Source organism: Panthera pardus, unplaced genomic scaffold (assembly GCF_024362965.1).
Source record: "Panthera pardus isolate Hobbes unplaced genomic scaffold, ASM2436296v1 HiC_scaffold_6, whole genome shotgun sequence".
Classification (NCBI taxonomy): domain Eukaryota; kingdom Metazoa; phylum Chordata; class Mammalia; order Carnivora; family Felidae; genus Panthera; species Panthera pardus.
The window spans coordinates 1,640,436-1,667,500 of NW_026526991.1; the positions used below are offsets into that span (position 1 = coordinate 1,640,436).

The 27,065-nt window shown below is 60.9% G+C and overlaps 1 protein-coding gene across 1 annotated transcript in view; it reads left to right on the forward strand.

Annotated features, from left to right (window-relative positions):
• The window catches only part of CACNA1I (calcium voltage-gated channel subunit alpha1 I), a 114,523-nt gene extending 87,719 nt beyond the window's left edge, over positions 1-26,804 (forward strand). Inside the window, exons 15-37 of the mRNA XM_053894858.1 lie at positions 455-548; positions 1,554-1,756; positions 2,417-2,887; positions 3,182-3,282; positions 4,019-4,142; positions 4,426-4,494; positions 5,027-5,211; positions 5,671-5,797; positions 7,097-7,222; positions 9,657-9,746; positions 10,316-10,508; positions 11,087-11,238; positions 12,736-12,845; positions 13,496-13,629; positions 14,515-14,585; positions 17,676-17,754; positions 18,382-18,503; positions 18,960-19,298; positions 19,568-19,714; positions 20,090-20,212; positions 22,043-22,208; positions 23,732-23,931; positions 24,876-26,804. Of these exons, the coding sequence (XP_053750833.1) occupies positions 455-548; positions 1,554-1,756; positions 2,417-2,887; positions 3,182-3,282; positions 4,019-4,142; positions 4,426-4,494; positions 5,027-5,211; positions 5,671-5,797; positions 7,097-7,222; positions 9,657-9,746; positions 10,316-10,508; positions 11,087-11,238; positions 12,736-12,845; positions 13,496-13,629; positions 14,515-14,585; positions 17,676-17,754; positions 18,382-18,503; positions 18,960-19,298; positions 19,568-19,714; positions 20,090-20,212; positions 22,043-22,208; positions 23,732-23,931; positions 24,876-25,505 (4,056 nt within the window). The 3' untranslated portion in view covers positions 25,506-26,804. The remainder of the gene's footprint in view (positions 1-454; positions 549-1,553; positions 1,757-2,416; positions 2,888-3,181; positions 3,283-4,018; positions 4,143-4,425; positions 4,495-5,026; positions 5,212-5,670; positions 5,798-7,096; positions 7,223-9,656; positions 9,747-10,315; positions 10,509-11,086; positions 11,239-12,735; positions 12,846-13,495; positions 13,630-14,514; positions 14,586-17,675; positions 17,755-18,381; positions 18,504-18,959; positions 19,299-19,567; positions 19,715-20,089; positions 20,213-22,042; positions 22,209-23,731; positions 23,932-24,875) is intronic.
• The last annotated feature ends 261 nt before the right edge of the window (positions 26,805-27,065 follow it).

A 27,065-nucleotide genomic window follows, 5' to 3' on the forward strand; every position in this document is an offset into this window, starting at 1 on the left:
CGGGGGAAGCACCCGCATGGGGCCTGGACCAGGCTGGGTGGGGGAGGGGTCTGGATGGGGGAGGGCTGCAAGTCAGACATCTAGCAGGGAACACTTTCTGAAGGAGGGGGTTGTCAATTAGGTGGTGAGCTTCCGGTCACAGGAAGCATGCAAGTGGAGGCTGCAACGGGATCCTTGTCTCTCCCTCGGAGGTGTAGGACAAGGTCTCTCCATCTCTGAAATTCTAAAGCCCCCGAGATCTGGATCCTGCCTCCTCCTTTCTCTGAGGTTTAGGGGTTACTTGCAGTCAGGCGGGTGTGGGCTTATGGGCTCGGTCCTCGTTAGCTTCTCACTTTCCCTTTCTGAGGCTCTGTTTCCCTGTCTGTAAAATGGGCATGAAAGACCCATTGAAAAATTCAGGAGGGAGGGAAGGGCTGAGCCAACGTGCATTCCAACAAGCGGGATGGTCTCCCAGGGTGACGCCAATCGCTCCTACTCGGACGAGGATCAGAGCTCATCCAACATGGAGGAGTTCGACAAGCTTCAGGAAGGCCTGGATAGCGGCGGAGGTAAACAGGTCTCCACTGTCACCTGGGGGACCAGGACCCTTCCCCAGAGAGATCCAGGGGGGCTCAGGGCTCAGCATCAGCTTTCCCCTTAAGCCCAGGCTCCAGGACCGCTAATTCTCCATGGTTTGTTTACATTCATAATGGAAAGAAACAGGCAAATCCCCCAAAAGAAGTCAGTGACGTTCATAACCCTCCTGAGTTCTAGCCACAGAGGTAGGTGCACTTCACCCTCACCCCTCCATGGTGTGGCCTGTTGGGAAGAGACAGCCTCAGGCCCCAGGACTCCTGGCTTCTGGTCCTGTTTGGCCCCATGGGGCAGCTTGGAACAAGCCTCCGCAACCCATGGCCGGTGTCCTCCTTGAAAACCGGGCTGTACCGGTAATTTTTGCCTTGCTTCCTAAAGTGGGCCCAGGAGTGAGGTTTCTATGATGGGTGAACACAGCCTGGCCCTGAATACAGGAGGCAGGGGATCCACTCAGCCAAAAAGAAAGCTGACATGATGAACGCTGAGTCATGTGTAGACATGTTGAGTCACTGGGGCACCTGGGTGGCTCAGTCGGTTAAGCATTTGACTTCAGCTCAGGTCATGATCTCACAGTTCGTGAGTTCGAGCGCCGCATCGGTTTCTGTGCTGACCGCTCAGAGCCTGGATGGAGCCTACTTCGGATTCTGTGTTTCCCTTTCTCTCTGCCCCTCCCCCGCTTGTGCTCTGTCTCTAACAAAATGAATAAACGTTAAAAAAAATGAAAAAAAAAAAAGAAATGTTGAATCACTACCTTGTACATCTGGAACTAATATAACACTGTATGTCAACTGTGCTGAATTAAAATTAAAAACTTAATAAAAAAAAGAAAGCTGAGAGCTGTGCAGGAAGGGTCCAACGGGGAAGGTGGGGGAAGTCTCCCCAGAAAAACTCTCTATTTCTGTTCCCATCCATGTCTGTCTCATGAATTCTTTTGTTCTTATTCTATTTGCCCCTCTTTCCGTCTCCATCTCACCCTCCAGATCCCAAGATCTGCCCAATCCCCATGACCCCCAATGGGCACCTGGACCCCAGTCTCCCACTGGGTGGACATCTGGGCCCCCCCGGGGCTGCAGCACCCGCCCCCCGCCTCTCGCTGCAGCCGGACCCTGTCCTGGTGGCCCTGGGCTCCCGCAAGAGCAGCGTCATGTCACTGGGGAGGATGAGCTGTGACCAACGCTCCCTGGTGAGTCCCTGAGGGGTGCTCTGGGTGGGTGCTTCCTGCTGGGGTGTATGGGGAGGGACCCTGGGGAGAAGTGCCTGTCAGTCTAGCCTCAGGCTGGTGCCCGGGTGTAGGGGACCAGACTCTCCAGCTAGAACCAGGCAGGGACCATGTGTGTTGCATTCCTGAGTGCCTAGTGCCAGAGTAGGGCCTGGCAATGAATGAATGAATGAATGAATGAATGAATGAATGAATAGTGCCAGTGCGTCCAGTGTGGAGAATTGGGTTTTTACCATGGCCACACTGCAGACGGCAAAGAGCTGGGCTTTGGGGTCAGACATAGGAGAGTTCAAATCTAGCCTCTGCCACTTTCAAGCTGTGCGGCCATGAGCAAGCCCTCTCTGAACCTGCTTCCTTACCTGTAAAGTGGGAAGACTACCCTAACGTGCTCTGGCTTCCTCAAGGGAAGTGAGGCGGCAGGAGGAGATGCAACCACACCCTAGAGGCGCCCACAATCCATGGATGCCGATGGAGTGACAGCCGGTTAGGGAGAGGACCCCTGGGGTCTAGCCTGTTCTGTCACCCACCAGCCAGGCCTCAGCGGGTGTGCAGGCTGCCTTCAGTCACAACAGTGGGTCGCGTGTGTGTGGCGGGTGCGCTGACCCGAGCCCGGCTTCCTTCCAGTCCAGCTCCCGGAGCTCCTACTACGGGCCGTGGGGCCGCAGCGGGGCCTGGGCCAGCCGCCGCTCCAGCTGGAACAGCCTCAAGCACAAGCCGCAGTCGGCCGAGCACGAGTCCTTGCTCTCGGCGGAGCGCGGTGGCGGTCCCCGGGCCTGCGAGGGCCCCAGGGACGAGGGCCCGCCGCGGGCTGCGCCGCTGCACGCTCCGCACGCCCACCACGTGCACCACGGTCCCCACCCGGCGCACCGGCACCGCCACCACCGCCGGACGCTGTCCCTCGACACCAGAGACTCGATGGACCTGGCCGAGCTGGTGCCCGCCGTGGGCGCCCACCCCCGGGCGACCTGGAGGGCGGTGGGGCCGGCCCCCGGGCACGAGGACTGCAATGGCAGGATGCCCAGCATCGCCAAGGATGTCTTCACCAAAATGGACGACCGCCGGGATCGCGGGGAGGACGAGGAGGAGATGGACTACGTGAGCGGGCGCGGGGTCTAGGGGCGCGGCCCGGGGCCAGAGCCCAGGGGTACAGGGGCGGGGCTAGAGTGGGAGGGGACTCAAGGAGGGCGGGCAGGGGGCGGGGCCGGAACTGCCCACCCCAGCGACCCGCCCCGCTGGTAGAGGAGACCTCTTAGCCTTCCCTGGGCGGGGCGAGGGGTCTGTTCTCCTGGGAGAGGCGGCCCCAGTTTGGTGTTTGACCACCGGGGTGGGAGGAGATGCGCAGCTCTGCGCAGCGCTGACCCGGCTGCACTCCCATCTTGGCCTTGCCAGACCCTGTGCTTCCGCGTCCGCAAGATGATCGACGTCTATAAGCCTGACTGGTGCGAGGTCCGCGAGGACTGGTCTGTCTACCTCTTCTCCCCTGAGAACAGGTGGGCGAGGCCAGGCTCGGTGTGAGGTTAGAGTAGGGGGTTGGCGTGTCCGGGAGGGAGAGATACTTGCCAAGCCAGGCAAGGCTCCTGGTAGCGGGTCTTCCATACTCCAGAGGACCTTCCTGGCCCAGTGGTGGAGGGTCTGCAGGGCTGGGGGAGGGTCTAGGTGTTCATGCAGGGGCGGGGGGTGGGGGCTCCCTGGGCATCCCTAGTCCAGGCCATTCCTGTGCTGACACCAGGTTGGACAAATCCTCATGTAGCCTGGGATGCTCACATCTGGAGGGGGCATCAGTAGGCCTCCTGGAGGAGGAGGCCTTTGTGCTGGGCTTTGGAGGCTATGGAGATAGCATTCCAGTAGGTGAAGCAGGGGTTGTGAGGAGGTGGAGGCTGGTCCAGGCGGTGGGAGCAGCCTGAGGGAAGGCCTAGGGGGCAGAAGCTGGGGGCATCAGGCAATGTGTGTCCAAATGGCTGGAGGTCCAGGCTCAGAGCTTTGAACCGGTGTTTGGAAGGCCTTGAGTGCCAGGGCAAGATGGATGGCCTTTATCCTGTGGTGCCATGTGCTCAGGGGAGGCAGCTCCGAGTGGGCACCTGAACAGACCGAAAGTCACCACCTGTTGTGTGGCCCGAGAAGAGAGATGTCTGCTCCTCATGGCCATCCTAGTCCCCATGTGTGTCTGGGCCCTCTGGGGCAAGGGGCACACTGACACTCATGTGGCACCCTGCCCATCCTGCCCAGGTTCCGAGTCCTGTGTCAGACCATCATTGCCCACAAGCTCTTCGACTATGTGGTCCTGGCCTTCATCTTTCTCAACTGCATCACCATCGCCCTGGAGAGGCCCCAGATCGAGGCCGGCAGCACCGTGAGTGGCCGAAGCCTTCGGGCAGGGCGAGGGACAAAGCGGAGGGGCAGGCTGCCAGGGACTGCTATGGGACACTGTGCGGGGCCGAGGGGGCTAGGAGAGCTCAGCCAGGCCCCACACCAGGCGCCGTGGAGGGAGGTGTGGCGGGAGCTTGCCGCTGGAGATGGGACACCTCCTGAGACCCGAGTAGCAGCAGGGTGCCCCTTGGCTGAAGGCAAGAGGCCCACCAGGGGGCTGAGCAGTTTGGGGAGCCCCTGGGCCCACAATATCTCCCTTCTTTCAGGAACGTATCTTCCTCACTGTGTCGAACTACATCTTCACAGCCATCTTCGTGGGCGAGATGACGCTGAAGGTAGCCCCCAGCTTCACTGGGGACCCTCTCCCACCCCCAGCGTGGGGGCCCTTGGCTCTGGGCAAACCCCTTAGAAAGCTTGTCACTCACTTGTCCCTCAGCCACATTCCACAGAGGGTGTGGGAGGCCCACCCCCGCTAGGTGCCAGCCCCTAGGTTGGGCTCCAGGGATCCGGAGGGGGGTCACTCTCCAGGAGCTCATATCCTGAGGGAAAGGCGAATGCAGGGGAACATCTACAGTGTCACCGAGATACTTGCTGGGGGTGTGGGGTGCAGGGGAAGGATCCCTTTCCGGATGCTGCCCAGAGCACTTGGCTTTGAATCGAATTGGGTTTGCCAGATATGCGGCGAGTAGGCAATGGGGCGGCTCGCCGGGCCTGTGTTTCAGGGGGGCAGCGGGGTACCTGACCCCTGCCAGACCATCCGCCCAGCCCTCTGCCTGTCTGCGTCCCGCCCCCTCACTGAGGCTGGCTACGCCGCCCCGCCCCCCAGTCGCGAAGTCGGGCTGACTCCGCCCATCGCCCCGCCCCCAGGTTGTCTCGCTGGGCCTGTACTTTGGCGAGCAGGCGTACTTGCGTAGTAGCTGGAACGTGCTGGATGGCTTTCTGGTCTTCGTGTCGATCATTGACATAGTGGTGTCTGTGGCCTCAGCCGGGGGAGCCAAGATCCTAGGGGTCCTTCGAGTCCTGCGGCTCCTGCGCACCCTACGGCCCCTGCGGTGAGGATGTGCCCGTGGATGGGGGAATCCCTGCGTGTTCTGGTGAAGCCCCCGGGGTCTAAGTGGACCTCTCACCCTAGCCCTCCTTACCCACTCATTCCTCTGATAGCACGTGCCAGATTAGCGGTGACAGGGACCAGGCTGTCGAAGCTGTTCCTGGGGGTGGAGTCTGGAAACCCTAGCGGGAGAGGGGTGCTGAAGAGGCAGGGCTGAAGGTGGCCCCCAGGACTGCTACCCACTTTCTGTGTGTCCCTGGGTGGCTCGCTGCCATTTCTGGCCCTTAGTCTCCAGATGATGGTGTGGTGTGGACCCCAGGGGGACAGGGGTAGGGCATAGTGCCTTCCTGTGCATATAGATCTGGGGTCTGAGGTTCTCTACCCTGGTGACTCTGGGCACAGTGGGTGCTGTCTCCAGACATGGCTGTGGGCTTAGGGTGCCTCTGCCCCTTTCTGCCTCCAGTGTCATCAGCCGAGCGCCTGGTCTGAAGCTGGTGGTGGAGACGCTCATCTCTTCCCTCAAGCCCATTGGCAACATCGTCCTCATCTGCTGTGCCTTCTTCATCATCTTTGGCATCCTGGGGGTGCAGGTGAGGGGTGCTCAGGCTGGGCAGGCGCCGGGGTGAAGTTTGTGGTCGGGGAAGGGGCTCCATATTCCTGCTCAACTCTCCCGACCTTGTGTTGACCAGCCTGGGGGCTCAGGTGGCCCTGGTAGAGCATCCCCGTCCCTGCCAGTGGTGATCTCCCAGTCCAGGGAGGGAGGCAGACACAGACCTAAACATCTGAGTGTAAAGAAACCTGGGTAAATGGGATCACAGGGGTCGAAGCTACACAGAAACACAGGGCTGCTGGGAGCAAGAGGAAAAGCATCCAGAAGGCAGTGGCCTTGGCATTGGGCCTTGAAGGAAAAGTGATCCCGCAGATCATGGTGGGCGGAAGGTATTTCAGGGGAGGTGGGCACATGCGTGGAGGTGAGCTCAGGAGCTCTGGCTGGCATAGAGACATGAGCCAGATGGTAGGCTGGGCCAAGGTGGGAAAGACCTGGAACAGCAGCTGAGGAGCTAGGGCCAGTTTCTCTGGGGCAGAGACTTTGGAGAGTCTCGGACACAGGCAGGGCCTTGAGCCAACTCGGATTTTGGCTTGGAGCTCAGGAGGAGGACGGGACCTTAGGGCTGGACAGGGAGGAGGAGTGAGGCAGACTGTAAAAGTTTGTGACAGGGGAACGGCCAGAATGACCTGGGCCCTCTGGGGTCTGAGCTGCTGCTGAGACCTTCCTCTTCCTTGCGCCGAGGCCCCCCGGCTCCTCACCTGGTCCTGGGTTTGGGGCTGTGGCTGCAGAGGATTTCCGGGCACAGGTGTGCTTTGGGGTTGCTAAGAGATCTGTAACAGCCACCTGGGCAGGAGGGGTGTGGTGTGGACTCCATGTGGACAGTGACACTGCCCCTTCCAGGCAGAGCGCCTGGGTCGCTAGAGAGGGTCCCTTTACTTCTGTCTCTCACCCTTGGGGATACGCAGACAACTTTCTCCTGTTGAGTGTCTGCCCGCATCCCCGGGACTGAAGTGAGGTCTGAGAAAGAGCCCAGAAGTGAGACAGACCAGAGTGGGAACCTTGGCTCTGCTACTTTCTAAACCTCCTAGGACTTTGGGGAAATTACCTAACACTGCTGGGCCTCAGTCTGCGCATCCGTGAGATGGGCTGAGAGTAGCCCTCCCTCGTGTTGGGGGACTCGGTGAGGTGGTGTGGTCGGGTGCCTGGCCCACGTCGTGCACAGAGGGAGTGACCCTGCGGGACAGGTTCCTCTTCTGATTTGCAGCCCCCTGACCCCCACTCCGGGAGCTTCAGCAGACCCGTCACTAACCCTGTGGTCCTCCCCCCGCCCCCACCCCAGCTCTTCAAGGGCAAGTTCTACCACTGTCTGGGTGTGGACACCCGCAACATCACCAACCGCTCTGACTGCATGGCTGCCAACTACCGCTGGGTCCACCACAAGTACAACTTTGACAACCTGGGCCAGGTGAGCGCCACCTGCGTACCCCCTGCCCTGACCCGCCCCCCCCCAGTGGGTGGGGGTGCCGGCTCTTCAGTGCCAGCGGCCCTGGGATCACAGATCGGGCTCTGGTCCTGCTCTGCCAGGACCGACCCTGTGCCTTCTCCTTTCCAGGCCTCAGTTTTCTCTTCTGCAAAATGGGTGGGGGGTGGAACTCACCTCACAGGTAGCATGAAGCTTAGAGATCCCGAGTGCAGAGTGTCCCGCAAGTCCCTGGCGCTTAGTAGGTGCTTCAGTGGACATTGGTTTCTGGCCCCCACCCCCTACCCAGGGGACCCGGACAAGAGTTTTAGAGACAGCCAGACCTGGGTGTAAGTCTCAGCTCTGTGCCTCTTATTGTGGGTGTAGGCTCTCTGAGCCTCAGTTTCCTCATCTGTAAAATGGGAACGTGATGGCCTACCAGGCAGGCAGTGGTGACAAAGTGTAGCAAAGCCCCTGGCCCAGGGTCGGGGCAGCGGGGGGGTTCCTCTTCCGGCACCCATCTACTTTGCTCTCCACCTCAGTGGGCTGGCAGGCCCCCTGCCCAATTCCTGCCTTGCCCTTCGTCTCCTCTCCTGGGGGCCTGCCAGGCTTGACCCACTGAGTAGTGCCCAGCTGAGAACCTCCACCTGGCTGCCTCCAAAGAGCCTCATGCTTCCCCCCACAATTACTGTTTCTTGAGGGCCCACCCAGGTGGCTAGGGATGATCAGATGGGGCGTGCCTTCCCCGGGTCACACAAGGAGGAAGCAGGATCGAGGTCTTTGTGACCCAGGGGACCCTCTGGCTGGCCGGATGCCTTTGAAACTCTCCCCTCACGTGAAGAGGGATCCCTCTCCACCTGCCCCCTGGGAGGGGCCGTGGGGCCACTGAGAAGCAGTGAGTGGGCAGGGAAAGGGGGTCAGGAACCGGGACACAGGAGCTCCCCCCATCCCCTCCAGATTTCCCAGAAGCAGTCAGTGCCTTTCAAGTTGTTAACAACTCAGTGGTTGATAAAACAGAGGTTTTAAAATCCAGGAAGCCAAGGGAAGGCCCGTGAGGGCATTTTATGAGGTCGTCCGTGCCTCCCTGACCTCAGCGCCAGGCCCCGGCCCGCTCCCATGGAGCATCCCTAGTCCTTTCCCACTCTGGGCGTGCCCGATGCCAGGCTGAAGCCCCTGGACCTGGAAGTAAGGTGCTCCCAGCGTGCAGAGCCATTGGGGGGAGTCACAGCACGGCCCAGAGCCTTTGGCTCCTTGCTGGCCGGGCACCGGCTGTGTGCCCTCAGGCAGGTTCCAGCGTCTGAGGGTCCGTGTCCTCATCTGGGGGAAGTGACAACCGGTCTGTGATTCTCAGTTCCAGGCTCATGCACTTCAGGCCTCTGTGATCCAAGAGCTCACGGGAACACTCGCCCCCTGGCCTGTGAGGGCTTCACGCGTCTCCCGGGCAAGGAGGGCTCCCTGTGTGTCCCTTGCTCTGACCTCTTCCCGGGCCTGAGCCCTTTCCAGGCAGCTCTCTGCCCCATTCCCACCTGGCGGGAAGAGGATGAGTCTGTGCCCTGGGTGGATGGGAAGGGGCCAGTGCAAGGCGGGAGACCCATTCCCCAGCCCTGGGTCCTGGACTGCAACAAATGAACGAGTGTTCTGGAAGCACGGGGGATCTTCAGCGGCAGGGCGTGCGACCTCTGGTCAAGCCCTCTGGTCAAGCCCTGGTGGTCTGGTATCGGCGCACTTGGGCTTTGCACGAATGGCACTGGTACCGTCCAGCTCAGAAAACCTTTACTGAGCACCTACTGTGTGTGAGGCGCTGTGCTGTTGCTCTGGGACCGGCCCGCAGTCCTGTGGAGGGGACACGAGCCTGCTTTGGCCTGCCGTCCGTGCAGGAGCCTTGGCTGGTGTCTCCTGGGCGTTGCTTCCATTTAAAGTCTCACGTTAGTGGGGGTAATTGCCGCCATTTATAGACAAGGAAGCCGGGGCCCAGAGAAGTTGAAGAACTTGCCCCAAGTCACCCAGCCAGTGAGTGGCAGAGCTTGGGCTGTGCCCTGGCCTCCCGTTTCCAGGTGCTGGAGGCAAGCTTGGGGTGATGGCGGCAGGGGGCTCTCGTGTTTGTGAGGAACTTTGCGATGTAAAGTTCCGGCTGCCCCTCCCAGCAGACCTGGCAGGCAGGCACTTCAGTATTAGTGGCGTTCTGTGGGTGGGGAAAAGGGCACACGAGTTTTCTTGAATTAATTTCGGAACTGAACCCAGGACTCCTGGTCTAGCCCTCATTCACCCGCACCAGTCCCTGCCGGGTAGATGGCAGGCACATAGTAGATCCTCGGGAAGGGTTTGTTGGCATCCTCGGGGAAGGCCTCTTTGTCTCTGTGCCTCCTGGAGGATGGGGCAGGAGCCGCCTCAGCTGTCTGCACCTACCCCCCCCATGCCCTCCCCTTCCCGTGTCTTCCAGGCCCTGATGTCCCTCTTTGTCCTGGCCTCCAAGGATGGCTGGGTGAACATCATGTACAACGGACTGGATGCTGTCGCTGTGGACCAGCAGGTGCGTGTGGGCTAGGGCCGGGGGTGGCGGGGGGAGAGGGATGCGGTGTCTTTGGGGCCCAGCTGTCTGAAACTGGAATCGGCAGAACCCACGGCCCCGCCGCGGCCCAGCCCACACCATCCTCGCCCGGGTCATCCACCGTCAGGCTGCTCTTGGGCAGCGGAAGTCATTGTTCCGTTTGCTTCAGCAAATCCCCCTGCCGTGCAAGGATAGCGCTCCCAGCCGGCTTGTGCGCGGAGGGTCAGGGCCTTGCGCGGGTAGAACCAAGGGCAGGAGGAGGAAGAGGGGGGCTGCAGCAGCAGGCAGGGGCAGGCCCGAGGTGAGACAGCGCGGTGTTCGGGGAGCTGAGCGTCGAGGGCAGGAGGCGGTGGAGGGTGTAAGTAGGGCAGCGAGGTCGGGAGGCCCCCCTGCGCGAGCCAGGGCAGGGGCCGGAGTTTCGCCCGAGGCCAGTGGGAGTTCGTGAGGGTGTCGGAGCCAGGGTCTGCTTGCGGGGGGCTTCCCGAGCCTCTGCAAAGCGCCGCGCCCCGCGCCGCCCCATCGCCTGCCTCAGCCCCGTCTGCTCCCCGCAGCCGGTGCCCAACCACAACCCCTGGATGCTGCTCTACTTCATCTCCTTCCTGCTCATCGTCAGCTTCTTCGTGCTCAACATGTTCGTGGGCGTCGTGGTGGAGAACTTCCACAAGTGCCGGCAGCACCAGGAGGCCGAGGAGGCGCGGCGGCGCGAGGAGAAGCGGCTGCGGCGCCTGGAGAAGAAGCGCCGGAGTGAGTGGGTGGCCGCACAGGGCGGGCCGGCCCGGGCCCAGGCCTCCTCCGCCTGCGCCCCTGGTCCCTCCGGTGCGGCGGCCGAGGCCTGGGTCTCACCCTGGGAGCAGGAAGGGAACAGAGGGTAGACTCTGTGCCCCTGGCCCTGCCCCTTCTTTCCGCATCCGCCTGTTTGGGTGACCCCGTCCCCTGTCGGTGTCCACCCGGAGTCCACCGGCGACTTCCCAGTGGCTCAGCCCAGCAGAGGGCAAAGGCCCGGACGCCTAGCCCTGAGCTGTGGGACCCCTGCAGCAGCAGACCCGGAGCCCTTGTGTGCCCCGTGGGCATGTTTGGGGTAGATAGGGACGGTCACCGTCCCGCCCTCCTCGCTGCCTTCCCCTACCTCCTACCCCTTTGCCTTGTGGCCCCCTGGCTGGGCGGAGGAGACCTGAGTCTGACTCTCAAGTCCCGGGGTGTTCTCACGTCTCTCCCCTTGCTTCCCCCCTCCTCTTTGCTGTTCCCTCTTGTGCTCTGTTTCCCTACCTGGCCCCAACCCTCTGTGGTCTGTGCCACCCCCCCTGCCCCACATCCCCCTGCAGAGGCCCAGCGTCTGCCCTACTATGCCACCTATTGTCCCACCCGGCTGCTCATCCACTCCATGTGTACCAGCCACTACCTGGACATCTTCATCACCTTCATCATCTGCCTCAATGTGGTCACCATGTCCCTGGAGCACTACAACCAGCCCACGGTGAGCCCCAGCCCCAGCCCCAGCCTGAGGTCACATGGGAGGGTTGGGTCCTCAGTAGGACCCAGGGCCACGGTGAGGCAGAAGGGTCTGAGCAGCACCCCCATTCGGGGTCCTGTGCCCAGGGCGCTCATGGCCTGGTGGGACAAATGAGAGAAAAGGAAATGTCACTTGTTCCTGGGGAGCGGGGAGGTGACATTTGGGCCCTGCCTTGAACATGGGTCTGGTGACAGTGGTGTATTCAGTGTGTCTGCAAAACACACTACAAACATGAACTTTAATGCTCACAGCGGCCCAAGATGGGGGAGGGGCCTTTCTCTCTTTCATCTCATTTTGTAGCTGAAGAAACTGAGGCTCAGAAAAAAATGCTACCCAAATAACTCAGCCTGTAAGTAGTAGAGCCAGGATTAGAACTTAGGTTTGCATTCAGGGCCTACTACGTGGCCTCCACTACTACATGGGCATATGGAGCCTGGGGGAGGGGCTTCCAGGTGGCAGGACCATCGGAGGCAAACACTGGCACGGGAGAGGATGCCCAGTTCCCAACTAGTTACCAGCAGTGTTTGTGAGGGCCACATGAGGAGCACGTAAGGGCAAGTGCATTTTAAAAGCCTCACCTTACTGGAGCTGGAGGGATGAAGGGTGAAGCAGAACTTCCATGCGAGAAATTCATCTCTTACTTTAAACGACAGGAAAGGTATATGATAAGTGCAGGGGAAAGAAAGGCAGCCATTGGCAGAATGAAGAGCAATTGTAGAACTTCCAAATTAACATGAAGAAGTAGAATAATAATACCAAGTATTTCTTATGGGCCCAGCACTGGACTATTACCTCATTTAATTTGCACGGTAACTTTTTGAGGTAGGTATTTGAGGTATTATCATCCCTCGTTTACAGATTTGGAAACTAAATCCCAGAAAGATCAAGTGACTTGTCCAAGGTCACATAGTAAATAGGTAATATGTGCCAGGCCAGGATTCATATCTAAGCAGTCTGGTTCTTAACCATGACCCTTAACCATTATCTCATACTGTCTCCAAAGAGGGGTAATTGGACCAGACCAGCAGAAATCAGAAAGAAGAAACAGCAATGTAAAATAAATAGTCCACATTAATTAAAGTGGAGGGAATAAAAGGAGATATATAAACCATTTCACTAAATGTGAGTGGACTAAATTCTCTCCTTAAAAGGCAGAGACTTTATTTTTAAGTTAATTGATTTATTTTGAGAAAGAAGCACGAGTGGGGGAGGGGCAGAGAGAGAGAGAGCCAGAATCCCAAGCTGGTTCCGTCCGAGCTGTCAGCACATGGAGCCCGACTTGGGGCTCGATCTCACAAACTGCGAGGTTATGACCTGAGCCGAAATCAAGAGTCCGATGTTTAACCAGCTGAGCCACCCAGGTGTCCCAAGGCAGAGAGGCTTTCTGAGTGGAAGAAGGTAGTGGCAGATCATGGGGTTTGGATCATGCTTCTCTTTGCCCCCTCCCCCTGCCCCCCATAGTCCCTGGAGACAGCCCTCAAGTATTGCAACTACATGTTCACCACTGTGTTTGTGCTGGAGGCTGTGCTGAAGCTGGTGGCGTTTGGGCTGAGGCGCTTCTTCAAGGACCGGTGAGTGGCTTGGCTGGGCTGGGGTGGCAGCACTGAGTAGGCTGCAGGATGGGGGAGCAGTCCTGACCCCTGGGGAGGCCTGGAGCAGCCAGAGGAGGGGAACCAATCAGTGTCCGGGCACTGATGGCCGGCGGCCCCCGGGTGCTGCCTACGGCCCTGAACAGGAAGCGATTATGGTTCTTCCTGATGGTTGCAGGATATTCTCCCAAGCCTCTTCAGCTCATCTCTCATGGGTTCTCCGCAACCTACAGGCAGAGCAGGGCACACCTCACACTAGTCCTTCTTTTCAGAGGGAACAAATGAGGTTCATAGAAGTTGATGGATTAGCCCAAGGCCGCACGGAGGAAGCATCTGGCTCAAGATTCAGATCTAGAAGTCATAGCTCATTCCTCCTCCCCGGCAGGAGGCCAGAGCTGTTTATTTAGCCTGGTCAGCCTCTGGCTTGAGGGATTGGAGGTTGTGGGGGGCAGAGAGGGAGCCAGACCCAGTGGGGTCTGGTGGGGCTAGTAGGGAGGGTGGCCACACATCCCCGTGGGCCACAGCAGGAGGGTGGAGAGCTGGGAAGTTCCTCCTCCCAACCCAGGCATTTCTAAACCAGAGTGCCCCTCACCCTGCCTCCCACTCCTGCCTTCCTCTGCCCGGCTGAGCAGGTGGAACCAGCTGGACCTGGCCATTGTGCTGCTGTCGGTCATGGGCATCACGCTGGAGGAGATTGAGATCAACGCGGCACTGCCCATCAACCCCACCATCATCCGCATCATGCGGGTTCTGCGCATCGCTCGGGGTGAGGGGCGAGGGGGATGGGGTGGGAATGGGTGGGGGCAGGCTGGGACTCCCAGGAGTTGGTTGGGGACAGGCAGGGGGTGGGGCGTGGGTGGGTAATGGGCTACGGAGCAGGGAGAAGAACGGCAGCCAGGGGGAGCACACACCAGACACACACTTGCCCCCGTGTGTACACATGCATCCTTTCCACAGACCGCTCACTGCACCCGCACCTCCTCATAACACCGTGACCCGTGCAGACCAGTCTCAGGCTGGGATGAAAGGAACCCGGGGCAGCTGGGAAGATTCCGGGATGCAGTTCTAGTTCCTCGCGGGCATGTGTCCAGCACTGGCTGGGACCCCCAGGCCTCTATGCTTCTTAAAACCCTGGCCTCCCCCGGCGGCCCCCGCACCTCACCCCAAGGCTGTCCCTCCACTTCTTTCAGGAACCTCCTGCCTCAGCCCTGGCCCAGGTGCCTCTTGCTTTTCCACCTGCCACAGCTTGTGGCCTCCAGGGTCCGAGGTGGGGAGGGGCGCAGAGAAATTCAGCACCTCACACCGGAGCCCTCTTTAGCCAGAGGGAAGGGGGAAATGTGGGCGCCCATTGGTCGCTTTTATCTCATCTCGGTGAATTTCGTGCTCGCTGACACACTTTGTTCCCACTGCGCGTGCCCTCCTTCTCCTGGGACGTTTTCACACCGATGTCCACGCCTTGTGCCCACGTGTCTTTGTGCACCCCTCGTTCAGCGGCACCCACGTTCTTCCAGCGTGGCGTCACAGAGCCGTCCCCTTTGCCTACGTGCGCCTCCACTTTTCACTTTGCTGCCTCATTTACACACGTACACACGTGCACACGCACATCGCCACTGGCCGGGGCTGAGTGGGCCGGGCTGGGTCTCGCCCGCAGTGCTGAAGCTGTTGAAGATGGCCACGGGGATGCGGGCCCTGCTGGACACCGTGGTGCAAGCTCTGCCCCAGGTAAGAGCCACTCCTCCTGGCAGCCCGCCTGGCTCTCACTGGTGTCACTCCGGCCTCCACTTCCTTCTCCTCCAACCCGCCCGGAGCCCTGGCAGAATCCTGTCTCCCGAGAGGCAGTGTGAGGCAGGGGCTGTGGGAGATGGAAAGGTCCCTTCTGCCCCTGTCTTCCTGACTTCAGGTGCTCGCCAAGGCCTGCTCTGTTCTTGGTGCTGAGCTGGGCTCTCAGGAGCCATATTTTGCCTTCGGGAGTGGGAAGGACAGACTACCGGGAAGGACAGATGCCGCAGGGCAACGTAGGGAGGCCTACAAAGTGGTGGGAGAGAGGGATGGGGGTCCTGATGCTCCATGGGGGAAGTCAGGGAAGGCGTCAGGGGACTTTGAGCTTGACCTTATAGAGTGGCTTGGCAGAAGGAGTTGGTGATGTGAATGGGGGGGGGGTTCAGATAGGACATGTTTGGGGGGGGACATCGTGAGACCTTGACCTGGGTGGAAACCCTAGGATGGAGGCAAGTCCCCCCACCCGCAGCCCATTGCTCAGTGGAAGGGAGAGAGGATCAGGGCCACAGAGGGTGCAGTTTTCATTCTCCTGGGAATTCTGCAGTCCCAGTCGTCCCCTCCCCTCCCCCCCATCCCTCCCCTCAGGGTGACCTGCTCTGAGGTGAGCCTCAGGCACATTCATTTATTCACTGTGACTCATCTAGTCTTCAGGAATTTTAGGCGTTTTAAAGGGCACGAATACTGCGCGATAAAAATGAGGGTGAAAGATTAGCCACCCTGGGAAGGTGGGGGAAGAGCTGACTCTCTCAGGGACCCGGGCTGTGGGTGCTAGCGAGTTCCATTCTCGTTTGGTGTGAGCATCCCAGCAGCCTGCTTGCAAAGGGACAGCCGCACGGGTTGTCGCGTCGGGTCTGGCTGGAAAGCAAGCAGGGTGTGCACTCAAAGAGACGTGGTTTTTCTTGATGGGAAATGTCTTCAGAGGGGGTTGGCACATGGGAGGTGGGGGGGAGCTGGGCTTGGTGGGGGGTGTGCAGACAGGAGGTGGGTTGGAGCCCAGACTCAAGCCACCTTGCGTCTTGTCAAGGCCTAGTCCTCTGTGAGGCCAGGGGCACGCGACTTAACTTCTCACGTCTCGGTTTCTTTGCCTGTGAAGTGGCAATAATAACAGTGCTTATCTCGAGGGGTGTCGTGTGAAACAGTCAATCAAAGCTCATCAAGCGGGGCGCGGGACTTGGGTTATAGGAGGCGCCCTGTGAGATTCCCTAGGGATGGGGGTGGGGAGCGTGAGGCCCCAGCCTCCCTGGCTTCCTTACACCTTCCTCCTCCACCTTTCCGATGCCCTGACCCCTAGGCAATCCTGAGCTTGCACAGGGCACGCGGAGGTGCCCAGGAGGACCCAGCTTCAAGTAGGAAACATAATAGTAATTAGAATCACATCAGCACCTAATCCCCCATAATCTGTTAGCTGTCATATGGACGTCGCACCTTTCCTCCTCCATTCTATATAGAGTGGTATGAAAATGACACTTCCCGCCCAGCCCCGCCCGATGCAGAGGGAGGAGGCAACAAGGAAGGCTTCCCAGAGGAGGTGACTTGTGACCTGGGCTTTGAGGGGTGGGGCAGAGGCATTTACCAGGCAAAGGCAGAGGGAGGGTTCTCCCTGCAGAGGGAACAGACTGTGCAAATGGCATCTGATTTCTGTGTGGCTGGAGTCTGGGGTTGGAAGGTTAGGCCGGGAAGGGGCCCACAGGGCTAGGTCACAAAGGGCTTCGATGCCAGGACAGCAAACTTGGACTTCACCCTGTGGGCAGTGGGCATCACGAGAGGTTCTGGACAAGGGAGGCCTCAGGCAGAGCTGCCTTTTAGAAGGCTGCTCTACTGACCGTGAGGTGAGTGGGTTGCAGGAGAGGCTGGGGGCAGGGAGGCCAGTGAGAAGGCTGCCGCAGCCGCAGCCGCAGCCGTGCAAGCACAGGGAGGTGCTGGAGGTGGAGGGAGGGCTTGATGGGGAAGGTGAGGTCCGTCCTGGTTCAGAAGCGCGGCTCACCTGGGCCTGCGTAGGGAGGGAGGCTGACCCGAGGGCCAGGGCCGTGCCCAGTGCCTTGCTTTGTAGCTGCTTAAGAGGTGCTCGTACCGTTAATGAATAGGGCATCTTTTAATTAGTTGGACACAGTTGGCAGGATTGTAGGGCAGCCCAGAAGGAAATCCTCCTCTGGAGCAGAGGAACGATAGGAGTTTGTGGCTAACGTGTTTACCCTGTAGCAATCGACGCAAACCCCCTTCTGATTCTGTTCGTGCAGGCCTTCTGAGGGCTCTAGGAGGTATTCCATTTCCAGGGCAAGAGTATGTTCAAGCCTTGTCTTAACCATTGCCCGAATTAAAGGCGGTCTCCGGTGTATGGATAGATTTGAAATAGGTTTGTCATCTGGGACGTTTTGTTCCCACAGGAGCTGTGGGATGGGGGTGGCTGGGTTTGCAGGAAGCTTCTGGGGCTCACAATCCTGCCCGACTCCTGTGTGCACTTCTCTCCACGGCCAGGCCCCGTGCTGGCCTGAGGCGGCAGATGCGACTTAATCCAGCCATGTCCCTGCTCTCAAGGACTTCTCAGACCAGCAGAGGACAGGGACAGGGGTCCCCCGGTTACACTCACACTGTCAGACTGGAGGGATCCAGGAGGGCTTCGGGGAGGAGGCAGCCCTGTTGCTGAGACTTCCCTGCCTCCCTCTCTGCAGTCAGGCAGGGGACACAGGTGTGTGGAGGGGCAGCTGTGAGCCTGCGGTCAGCCTGCTGGGTTTGGATCCCAGTCCTGCCACTTATTAGCTGTGTGACCTTGGGCAAGTCACTTCACCACGCAGCACGACTCTGTCTTAAGAATGGAGCAAAACGTAGCTCACGGATGGTCGTGTGGAGTGAACGAGCCGATGAATGCGAGGCGCTTGAACCAGCCGCCCACGGGAAAGGCTGCACAAGCGTTTTGTTACTATTCTGTGCCCCGTGTGGGACCCGGCCTCCCCCGGGGAGGTCACTGCGGGGTGGCAGACATGGGCACTGGAGCCTGACCCTCAGGCTGGCCCCCCCCGCCTGCTCTCCCCACAGGTGGGCAACCTGGGCCTTCTCTTCATGCTGCTTTTCTTTATCTACGCCGCCCTCGGCGTGGAGCTCTTTGGGAAGCTGGGTGAGTGACTCCGGAAGCAGACCGGGGCTGGTGGTGGGGGGGGGGGTGGCGTGGGGTGGAACAGGCCTGGAGGAGGGCCTTGGCAGGGTGGGGAGGCCTGAGACACCCGCAGAGCGTCACATCAGGGTCTCGGTGGTGGGGAGATGCCCCACCCTGAGGTGACCCTCAGCCATCTACACCCTCCCCCGGGGACGGGTAGTAGCTTTTGAGATGCTAGCCTGGATCCACCTGCATCCTCCAGGCCTCTGCAGCAGACCCCTGACTTGGAGAGCAGAGCGGGCAGGGCACAGGCCGAGGGCAACATAGTCCATGGCGACCCAGCCCTGCACAGGGCTGGTTTCAGAAAGCGATGCTCCCTTGGGGGCTGGCCCTCACCCCTGCATCCTCTCTCTGAGGGCCTGATATATGAGTGGGGGGAGGGGGCGGGGAGCCAGGCTCACCGGAGTCTGAGTGCCAGCTTGTGTGAGCCCTCCCTGAGCCTCAGTTTCTCCATCTGCGGGCTGGGCACGGTCCACACGCGCTTCCGAGGATCGGGGATTCCGAGACGGGGCCGGGAGGCCCGGGTGCAGGGTGGGCCAGGCAGGGGCCTCTGCAGTGAGACAGGGCTGACCTCCTCTCTTCTCTCAGTCTGCAATGATGAGAACCCATGCGAGGGCATGAGCCGGCACGCCACCTTCGAGAACTTCGGCATGGCCTTCCTCACACTCTTCCAGGTCTCGACCGGCGATAACTGGAATGGGATCATGAAGGTACCCGTGGGGAGAGAGAAACCAGTCTGGGTTCTGGGAGCAAGGCTCCTGACAGCGCTCGCTCCTGGGACCCCTGCCTGCCCAGCGCCCCGCTGCACGCGGGAGGGGAGTGCCGGGCACAGGGAGGCAGAGGGACCCGCCTGGGGCTCTAAAGCTCAGCGAGGTGGCGATGAGCCCGGGACGCGTTCTGTCAGCTCCTAACTGCCACTCCGGGATCGGTGCTCCGCGTCCAGGGGACACGACTCTGCCCGAGGCCAGGACTTGGGGCCCATAGCCCGGGTCTGGGGCTGCAGGCCTTGCTCCTCCTGGGTCCAGGCCCTGGAGCTGCTCCTCACCTGGCAGAGACTCTCTGGCTGTGGCCCCAGTCTGGCCTGGGCTGGGCAGGGAGGGGCTCGTGGAGGGCGGGGATGGGGCCCCAGGTCCTCACCGGCCCTCACTGGCCCTCACCCGCCGCAGGACACGCTGCGGGACTGCACGCACGATGAGCGCAGCTGCCTGAGCAGCCTGCAGTTTGTGTCACCGCTGTACTTCGTCAGCTTCGTGCTCACGGCCCAGTTCGTGCTCATCAACGTGGTGGTGGCCGTGCTCATGAAGCACCTGGACGACAGCAACAAGGAGGCCCAGGAGGACGCCGAGATGGACGCCGAGCTGGAGCTCGAGATGGCCCACGGCCTGGGTCCCAGCCCGCGGCCGCCTACCAGCTCCCCGGGGGCGCCCGGCCGAGGCCCGGGCGGGCCGGGCGGCGGGGGTGACGCCGAGGGCCGCCTGTGCCGGCGCTGCTACTCTCCGGCCCAGGTGGGCAGGGGTGGAGAGGGCGCGAGGGTCGCCGAGGGCGGCACTGCGGGGCTGGAGGGGCAGCTGGGCCTCCGAGGCCTCAGGCAGAGACCTCGGTCGTTTGGGCCCCGGCCTGCTCTGCCCCGCCGAAGGGGCGACCCTGTGACGAGGGGGTCGGGCCCAGGCCACGGGCGCAGAGAACCGGGAGGGCGGCCGAGCCTCGCCCACCCCACAGTCCCCGGACCCGGCCGATAATCCCGCCTGTCCCCACCCCGTCCCCGTCCGCCTAGGAGAACCTGTGGCTGGACAGCGTCTCTTTAATCATCAAGGACTCCTTGGAGGGGGAGCTGACCATCATTGACAACCTGTCCGGTTCCATCTTCCATCACTACTCCTCGCCGGCCGGCTGCGAGAAGTGTCACCACGACAAGCAAGAGGTGAGGGCAGCCTCGGAGGGAGCTGGCGCCTGGCGGTGGGGGCCAACCCGAGGGAACAGCCTGGGCCCACTTGGCCAACGCCGGCCCGCTTCGAGGGGCACTGGGCCTGGGGGCAAGTGGGCCAGCTGCAGCATTCGCAGCCCACGGCAACAAGCCCGCCCTTGGGCCCAGCCCAGGCCTGGCACGCTGCCGGTTGTGATGCCATCGTGTTGACCCCCACCCCCTGCCTGGATCGGGCTCCCTGAGTGTGGTGGCATAGCGCCCACGCTCAGCGGGTCTCTGCACCCCTAACCACCTGCCCGTGTCTTTCCGGAGGACCGCACCTGCCCCATCCCTGCCCCAGGGACGCACTGAGGCCGCCGCCCCTCCCCACAGGTGCAGCTGGCCGAGACGGAGGCCTTCTCCCTGAACTCAGACAAGTCCTCCTCCATCCTGCTGGGTGATGACCTGAGTCTGGAGGGCCCCACGGCCTGCCCACTCGGCCCCAAAGACAGCAGGGTGAGTGGCCCCGCGGGGCCTCTGCCTGGCCGGCCAGGACACTGCTGCTTCCCAGTGCACCATTTACGCTGCCCCTGCTGTGTGGTGGGCCCCCATCTCTGGTGGGTCAGATGAGGGCAGTGGGACTCAGAGAGGTGGAGTGATTTATCTGAAGTCACACAGCAACAGGCCCAGCTAGGGCCCCAGTCATGGCAGTCAGTGGCCTCAGCCACTGCTCGTTTCTTTGGATATTTTTTATTTTTATTTATTTATTTTTTACATTTATTTATTTTTGAGAGACAGAGAGAGAGAGAGAGAGAGAGAGCATAAGTGAGGGAGGGGCAGAGAGAGGAGGAGACACAGAATCCGAAGCAGGCTCCGGGCTCGGAGCTGTCAGCACAGAGCCCGACGCGGGGCTCGAACCCACAAACCGCGAGATCATGACCTGAGCCGAAGTCGGAGGCTCAACTGACTGAGCCACCCAGGCGCCCCTATTTGGATATTTGTTATTCATTTAATGGGAGTTGTTCCAAGCAGGACAAACCCATGGGGCGTAGGGGCTCAAGGCTGCAGAGAACGGAGGGGAGTGGGACCAGAGGAAAGCTCCTACTGTGTGTCAGACGCTTACACTCAGGTTTTGTCTCCTGATTCTTGGTATTGGGGATTGGCCCCGTTTCGCACTTGAGTAAATGGGGGCTCTGAGGAGTGAGGCGGCTTGCGCACCCCACACAGCCACAACGGCAGAACAGGGAGGCCAGCCCTGGGGCCGGTACCCAGCTTCTGCCCCTGAGATCGGCGGTCCGAGGAGGCCTGGAGAGCCGGAAGGGCCACTGGGTTCCTCTTGCAGACTCAGGCAGGAGGGGTCTGCCGCTGGGCTTGTGACCTCGAGGCTGGGATGTAAGAGAACTGTGGAGGGGGAGGGGCACTGCCTGGCCTGAGGTAGGGGTGCAGTGGCCCTGCCCGCGAGAGCTCTTCCCCTAGGCCCCCAGGGCAGACTGGGCTTGGCACCACTGTCCCCAGGGCCATCGTCCATCAGCTCCACCTTCTAGTTCCCTCCCTCCCTGCGCCCTCCCTCCCCTCCCTAACCGCTGACAACTCCTGCAGCCCCCACAGCCACCCAGCCCCTTCCTGCATCTCCCCGCACCCCTGTGCTTCTCCCCTACACAGGATGTCAGGGTCACCATTTCTGGGGCCTGGTTGGCCTTTGGTGGGTGTAGTCTGGTTTTGTCCTGGACTCCTAGAGGAAGTCATGGGGGGGGTCCATCTGCCTTGGAAGGGGGCACTGAGGCAGCTCTGGAGGAGCTTGCTGGGCGGGGGTCACCTTGCCTGCAGGGCTGAGGAAAGGCCTAGGGAGTGCCGGAAGGACTGCCAGGCAGCTTCCGGGCGCCACAGCCAGGAAGGAGGGTTTACTCTGTCATTTATGGATGTGGAAGCGAAGGGACCTGTCCGAGAGATCGTGCTCACGGGGAGGCCCCGCAGTGCTCCACCTGTCTTCCGATCCCTTCGCCAACCTGCACTTGACTTCTACACGGGGCCCAGGTCTGTACCAGGCACTCGGCTACAGAGACAAGGAAGACCCTTGGGGTCTCGGGGTCAAGAAAGGAGTGAGGGAGCAGGAAACCGCATCCTGCTTGGAACACCAGAGAGGGCTTCCTGAAAGTGGGGCCCTTTCACCGGGTTTTAGAAGATGACGATTGTGGGCAGGTGGAAGAGGCGAGGAGAAGGCCATCTCGGGCAGTGAGAGCGGCCCGAGCATCGGGCCATGGAGCAGGGGCGTAAAGGCAGCTGGGGCAGGCTCGGCCTCTGTCCCCTTCTCCACCACCCTGACCCGTCTCCCTCCCTTTCCTGTAGGGTGAGCCGGATGCCCCTGAGCCCATGCACGGAGGAGAGGGGGGCGAGTGCTTCTTCCCCTTGTCCAACACGGCCGTCTCGTCGGATCCTGAGAACTTCCTGTGGGAGAGGGAGACTGTCCCATCCAACCCCGTCCGGTCCTGGCTGAAACATGAGAGCGGCCGAGGTGAGGGTGGGGCCCCCCACCAGCTCCCCGCGGCCCCAGTCTCCGGCGACTGCTTCAGAGGGGCTGGCTGACTGCTTTCCTTAGTGTCTTTGCCCAGACTATTATATTGAGTCCAGGAAGAGCCGGATGGGTACTTGACAATAAGAGATGGGACTCTCAGGTCTGAGGTAACCATGACAAAAGATCAGTAATACAGAGAGGTGAGTTAGCAATTACACCAGAAGCCCAGGAGATTCATGGTGAGCTCCTAGGAGCTGTGGTGAAAAGGGAAACAGGTCACACGAAGCTCTCATTAAACAGAAGGAAAATTATCCAAAATTATGCCAAATTATCATAGTGATTTTCTGGAGCTGAAATTGAGAGGTGTTTGTCCCACAGATCTCACAGAAGGAGATGTTGAACAACAGAAAGCCTCATGGCCTCAGTAGCCCTTTTGTAAAATGTCCTGAAATGTACCCTTCGGCCCTACCTTCAACATCCTGTGTTTGTGCTTTGAGCTTCTGGCTGGGCTGTGGGCACGAGGAGAGGACCAAGTTCATCTGTTCATCGTTCGGGTTCACCTTCACCTGTAGTCTCCTTGGAGGGTGATGGGAATCTGGTTCCCCAGCACTGGCTGGGGAAGAAGGCAGAGAGAGGAGCTCAGCAGAAGAGAGATTCCCAAGACCCTGGGCCCACCCCAAGTACTTTTCTGGAAGGCCTGGCATGGAGTGCCTTCTGGGAGCTGGGGGTGGAGTGACTTTTCCAAGGACTCTCCCTAAAGCCAACCTTGGTGGTTGAGGTACCAAGACCCCAGACCCCAGGCTTCCTGGACCAGAAGTCAGGGCACAGGACCCAAGAGCCATTCGGATTGAATGAAATCCCATCCCCTTTAGTTAATCATTCATTTGTGTGTTCCTTAAATAATAAGATGATATAGAATAGGAACCCCTCCTCCTCCGGCTGGGGGCATTCAAGCTGTCTAGCCATCTTGGCTCTGCCCCAGGTCTGCCCCAGCCCTCCTCTCACCCTCTCCTTGCCCCTCTCCATCCCCAGCAGAGCAGACCAGACAGGTCCAGCAGCATTCCGTCTGCTCTGCCCATCCAGTGCAGTGCCCACCCTGCCCGCCCTCCCAGAGGGGTCCCCAGGTTTGGCTGGACCCCATGGGGTGTCCAGACCCTCAGAGGGTGGCTGATCATGGCAGGCATCTGCTGTGCACCTGGTCCCGGGCTGGGAGCCCCACAGCTGGCTCTTGTTCTTACAGCCTTCTCTCCACCCCTTCAAGTAGGCCTGTGGTCCCTGTTTCGCAGAGGAAGGAAACCAGGGGTCCTGGGGCCTGGGTCCGCTGGCTCCGAAGGCTTGCTTTTGCGCGTGCCAGGAGTCACAGGGGTTTCGCAGTGGAGACACCAACTCTCAGAGAGGGAGACTTACCCACGGTCTCACAGTCATTTTGTTAGGAAGCCCTCTCTGCCTGCGGGCCTAGAGCCCAGCGTCCAGGGACCCACCAGCCTGAGCCCTCTCCCCTTCCTCCTCTCCTCCTTCCCCAGCTGCACCCCCGACTCCCTTCTCCCCGGATGCCTCCAGCCCGCTCCTGCCCATGCCTGCGGAGTTCTTCCACCCTGCTGTGTCTGCCAGCCAGAAAGGGCAGGAGAAGGTGGCTGGCGCTGGGACGCTCCCCAAGATTGCCCTGCAGGGCTCCTGGGCATCCCTGCGGTCGCCGAATGTCAACTGCACCCTCCTCCGGCAGGTATGGGCGCCTCCCTGTCTCCGGGAGCTCTCCTGCTGGGGAACATCTGAGTGTGACCTTGATGTCCAGGTGGAGGTGGAGGGGCAGATCTGGGGGATGGGAGGTCTGGCCTGCAGGACCTCCTGTACAGCATTGGCCAGGGCCACCTCCTGGGCAGGCAGAGGGCACAGAGCGGACAGGCTCTGTGGGTGCCAGGGCTCGGGGAGGAGCAGGAGCTGCCCCCTCTCACACAGTATGACAGCAGCAGAGCTGGGCACGGCGCTGGTCCCACCGCTGACCCCAGCTTTGTGCCAGGCTGTGTGCTAGGCTGGGAGGCTGCACAGTGGACTGCTTAGTTTCTGTGTTGCAGGGGTGTGTGAGGGGAGATGGGAAGCCAAAATAAATGCATAAAAAGCACAGTCGATTTGAGAGTGATGCATGCCGGAGAGGATGTTGCATCGGGAAGGGGCTCTGCGGGGAGCATTTCAAGGCTCTGGGAAGGCAGTGTGGGGTGAGCTATGTGGGTGTCTGGGGAAGAGATTTCCAGGCAGCAAGGGCTGGGGCTGGGGGGTGGGGTTAGGGACTGGGGGCAGGCAAGGGGGAGATTGGTGGGAAGGAAGGTCCCAGAGGGGTGGGGTGGGTCCCTGAGGCTACAGCGTGACCGTGTGACCGATGTGATTGCATTTGAGTAAAATGACCCTGGTTCCCAGCTGAGGACCGGAGGAGCCCGGTGGGGCAGGGAACCCAGTCGGAGGCCACCGCCAGTGACCTCCTTGAGGACCACCCAGAAGCGCGGATGGGTGGTGGAGGGGAGAGGCTGTGGGGTCCTGGGCGTATTCGGGAGGGAGTTCCTGAGGCTCGGGAGGGGCTGAACGTGCCTGTGTCCCTGGGATGGGCAGGCCGCCGGAGGAGGGGCAGGGCTGGGGGACACTGCGCGGCCCCCAGCCCCTGTTGCCTCCCTGCAGGCCACGGGGAGCGACACGTCGTTGGAGGCCAGCCGCAGCAGCTCGGCCGGCAGCCTGCAGACCACGCTGGAGGACAGCCTGACCCTGAGCGACAGTCCCCGGCGCGCCCTGGGGCCCCCTGCCCCCGCACTGGGCCCGCGGGCCGGCCTGTCGCCCGCCGCCCGCCGCCGCCTCAGCCTGCGGGGCCGGGGCCTGTTCACCCTGCGCGGGCTGCGGGCGCACCAGCGCAGCCACAGCAGCGGAGGCTCCACCAGCCCGGGCTGCACCCACCACGACTCCATGGACCCCTCGGACGAGGAGGGCGCGGGCGGCCGGGGCGGCGCGGGCGGCGGGGGCGCGGGCAGCGAGCACTCGGAGACCCTCAGCAGCCTGTCGCTCACGTCCCTCTTCGGGCCGCCGCCCCCGCCGCCGGGGCTCACGCCCGCCCGCAGGTTCAGCAGCACCAGCAGCCTGGCCGCCGGCCCCGGCCGCCCGCGCGCCCCCTCGCGGCCCCGCGGCCTGGCCCGGAGCCCCTCCTGGGCCGCCGACCGCAGCAAGGACGCGCCGGGCCCGGCCCCCTCGCGGCCCGAGCTGCCGCCCGCCCCGGGAGAGCTGCAGCCGGGGGAGGCCGCCAGCAAGAGGAAGAGATGAAGGCTGCAGGGGCCCGGCCGGACGCCCCGTCTCACCTTCTTTTACCTCAGGAGCCAGGGGGGCAGGCAGCAATACTTCGGCCACAATCTGGGGGTCGCGCAGGGGCCGGCCAGCGCCAGGCCGCCGAGAGGGTGGGCTTGAGCAGGGTCTGGGTTAGCCGAGGCTCGGTGGTGGCCTCAGCCGTGGCCCAGCTGTGGTCCTTCCCGTGCATATACATAATATATATATGCATATATAGAGAGAGAGACAGACATATATATTTATTTATTTTTTTTACTGAGAGCTTATGATTTCCAGAAAGTGCTAAAGTTGGGGGGCGCAGGCCGGCGCCCGGACAGGGCCTTTGCCTGATGCTTAGGACCCAGGCCAAACCTACCCCAGGGCAGATGGGGCTGCTGGCGTGATAACGGCTGAGCTTTCTGGTGTCTCCCCTGGGTTGGGAGTAGTTTGGGAGAGGCTCTCAGGCCTCTGAAGTTCCCATGGCCGGGGAGACAGGCCCAGAAGAAGAGGTGAAATTCAGGGTGCGTTTTTTTTTTCCTTTAAAGAAGAAACGCCGCTAAGATCCTCCCCCCACGTATTGGGGTGTCTGTCTTGTTCCTGACTGTCTAGTTGTTGTGAACAGTCTTTTGTAGATGCCCCAGAGCACACTCTTAGTCAACCAGTTAGACGTCTTTCTTTAGGAAAATCAGGGGTGAATAGTTGTAATTTCTTAGCGCAGGGGTGGGGGTGGAGGGCAGCTCCAAGGCTGGGCAGGGGGCTCAGCCAGTGGGCACTTCCAGGGGTGGGGGTCTGCCATGGCTTTGCCCCCAGGAAGGCCGAGGGCAGGCACGGAGGCTGCAGGAGAGAGGAAGGGGAAAGGGTATTAAGCAGGCCATGAGATGCTTGGAGGTCAAGAGTACCTGCCTGGTCTGTGCTGGCCAGGGTGCCCTGCGGGCCCCCTGGGCTCAGACAGTCAGTGACAGTTACTTAACTACCTTTTACCCTCCAGGCGGACCTTGGGTCATGGTCATTCTGAGAGGTCCTGCTCCCCGCTGACCCCCTGAGCAGCTCTGCCCCCCTCCTGTGGAGTTCAGGGAGAAGCAGACCTGATAAGATTCTAAGCAGGGGCGGGAGCACCTGCCTAGCCTTAGGACCAGCCCCACTCCCCTGTCCCGACCACTTTCCCAGGCTACAGATCAAGTTTCAAATAGCAGTGCTTCCCAAACGGGTTCACAGATGGGTGTTTTTTTTCTTTTATTTGAAGAGTGACGCATTTATTTCAGTATTTATTAGGAAATAAACAGCACATTGGACCCACGATTTCACAGACCTTGCTTAGGTCAAGGCAAAGTTTTCAAAAGCGAGTGGATTTAAGGCGACTTTGAAGAAGGACATTGGGAGTGTGGTGGAGGAGGTCGTCTGCAGACAGGCAGAGTCCTGGGGAGGGGGAAGGCTGCAAGTTTGGGGGACACGGCACTTCAGCAATAACCAGGCCCTTCGCCTTCGCGAGATCTCCTCAATGGCTTCTGCTGGGCCCTGCCGAGGGGGCCCCGTTCCCAAACCCTGACCTTAAAGAACTTG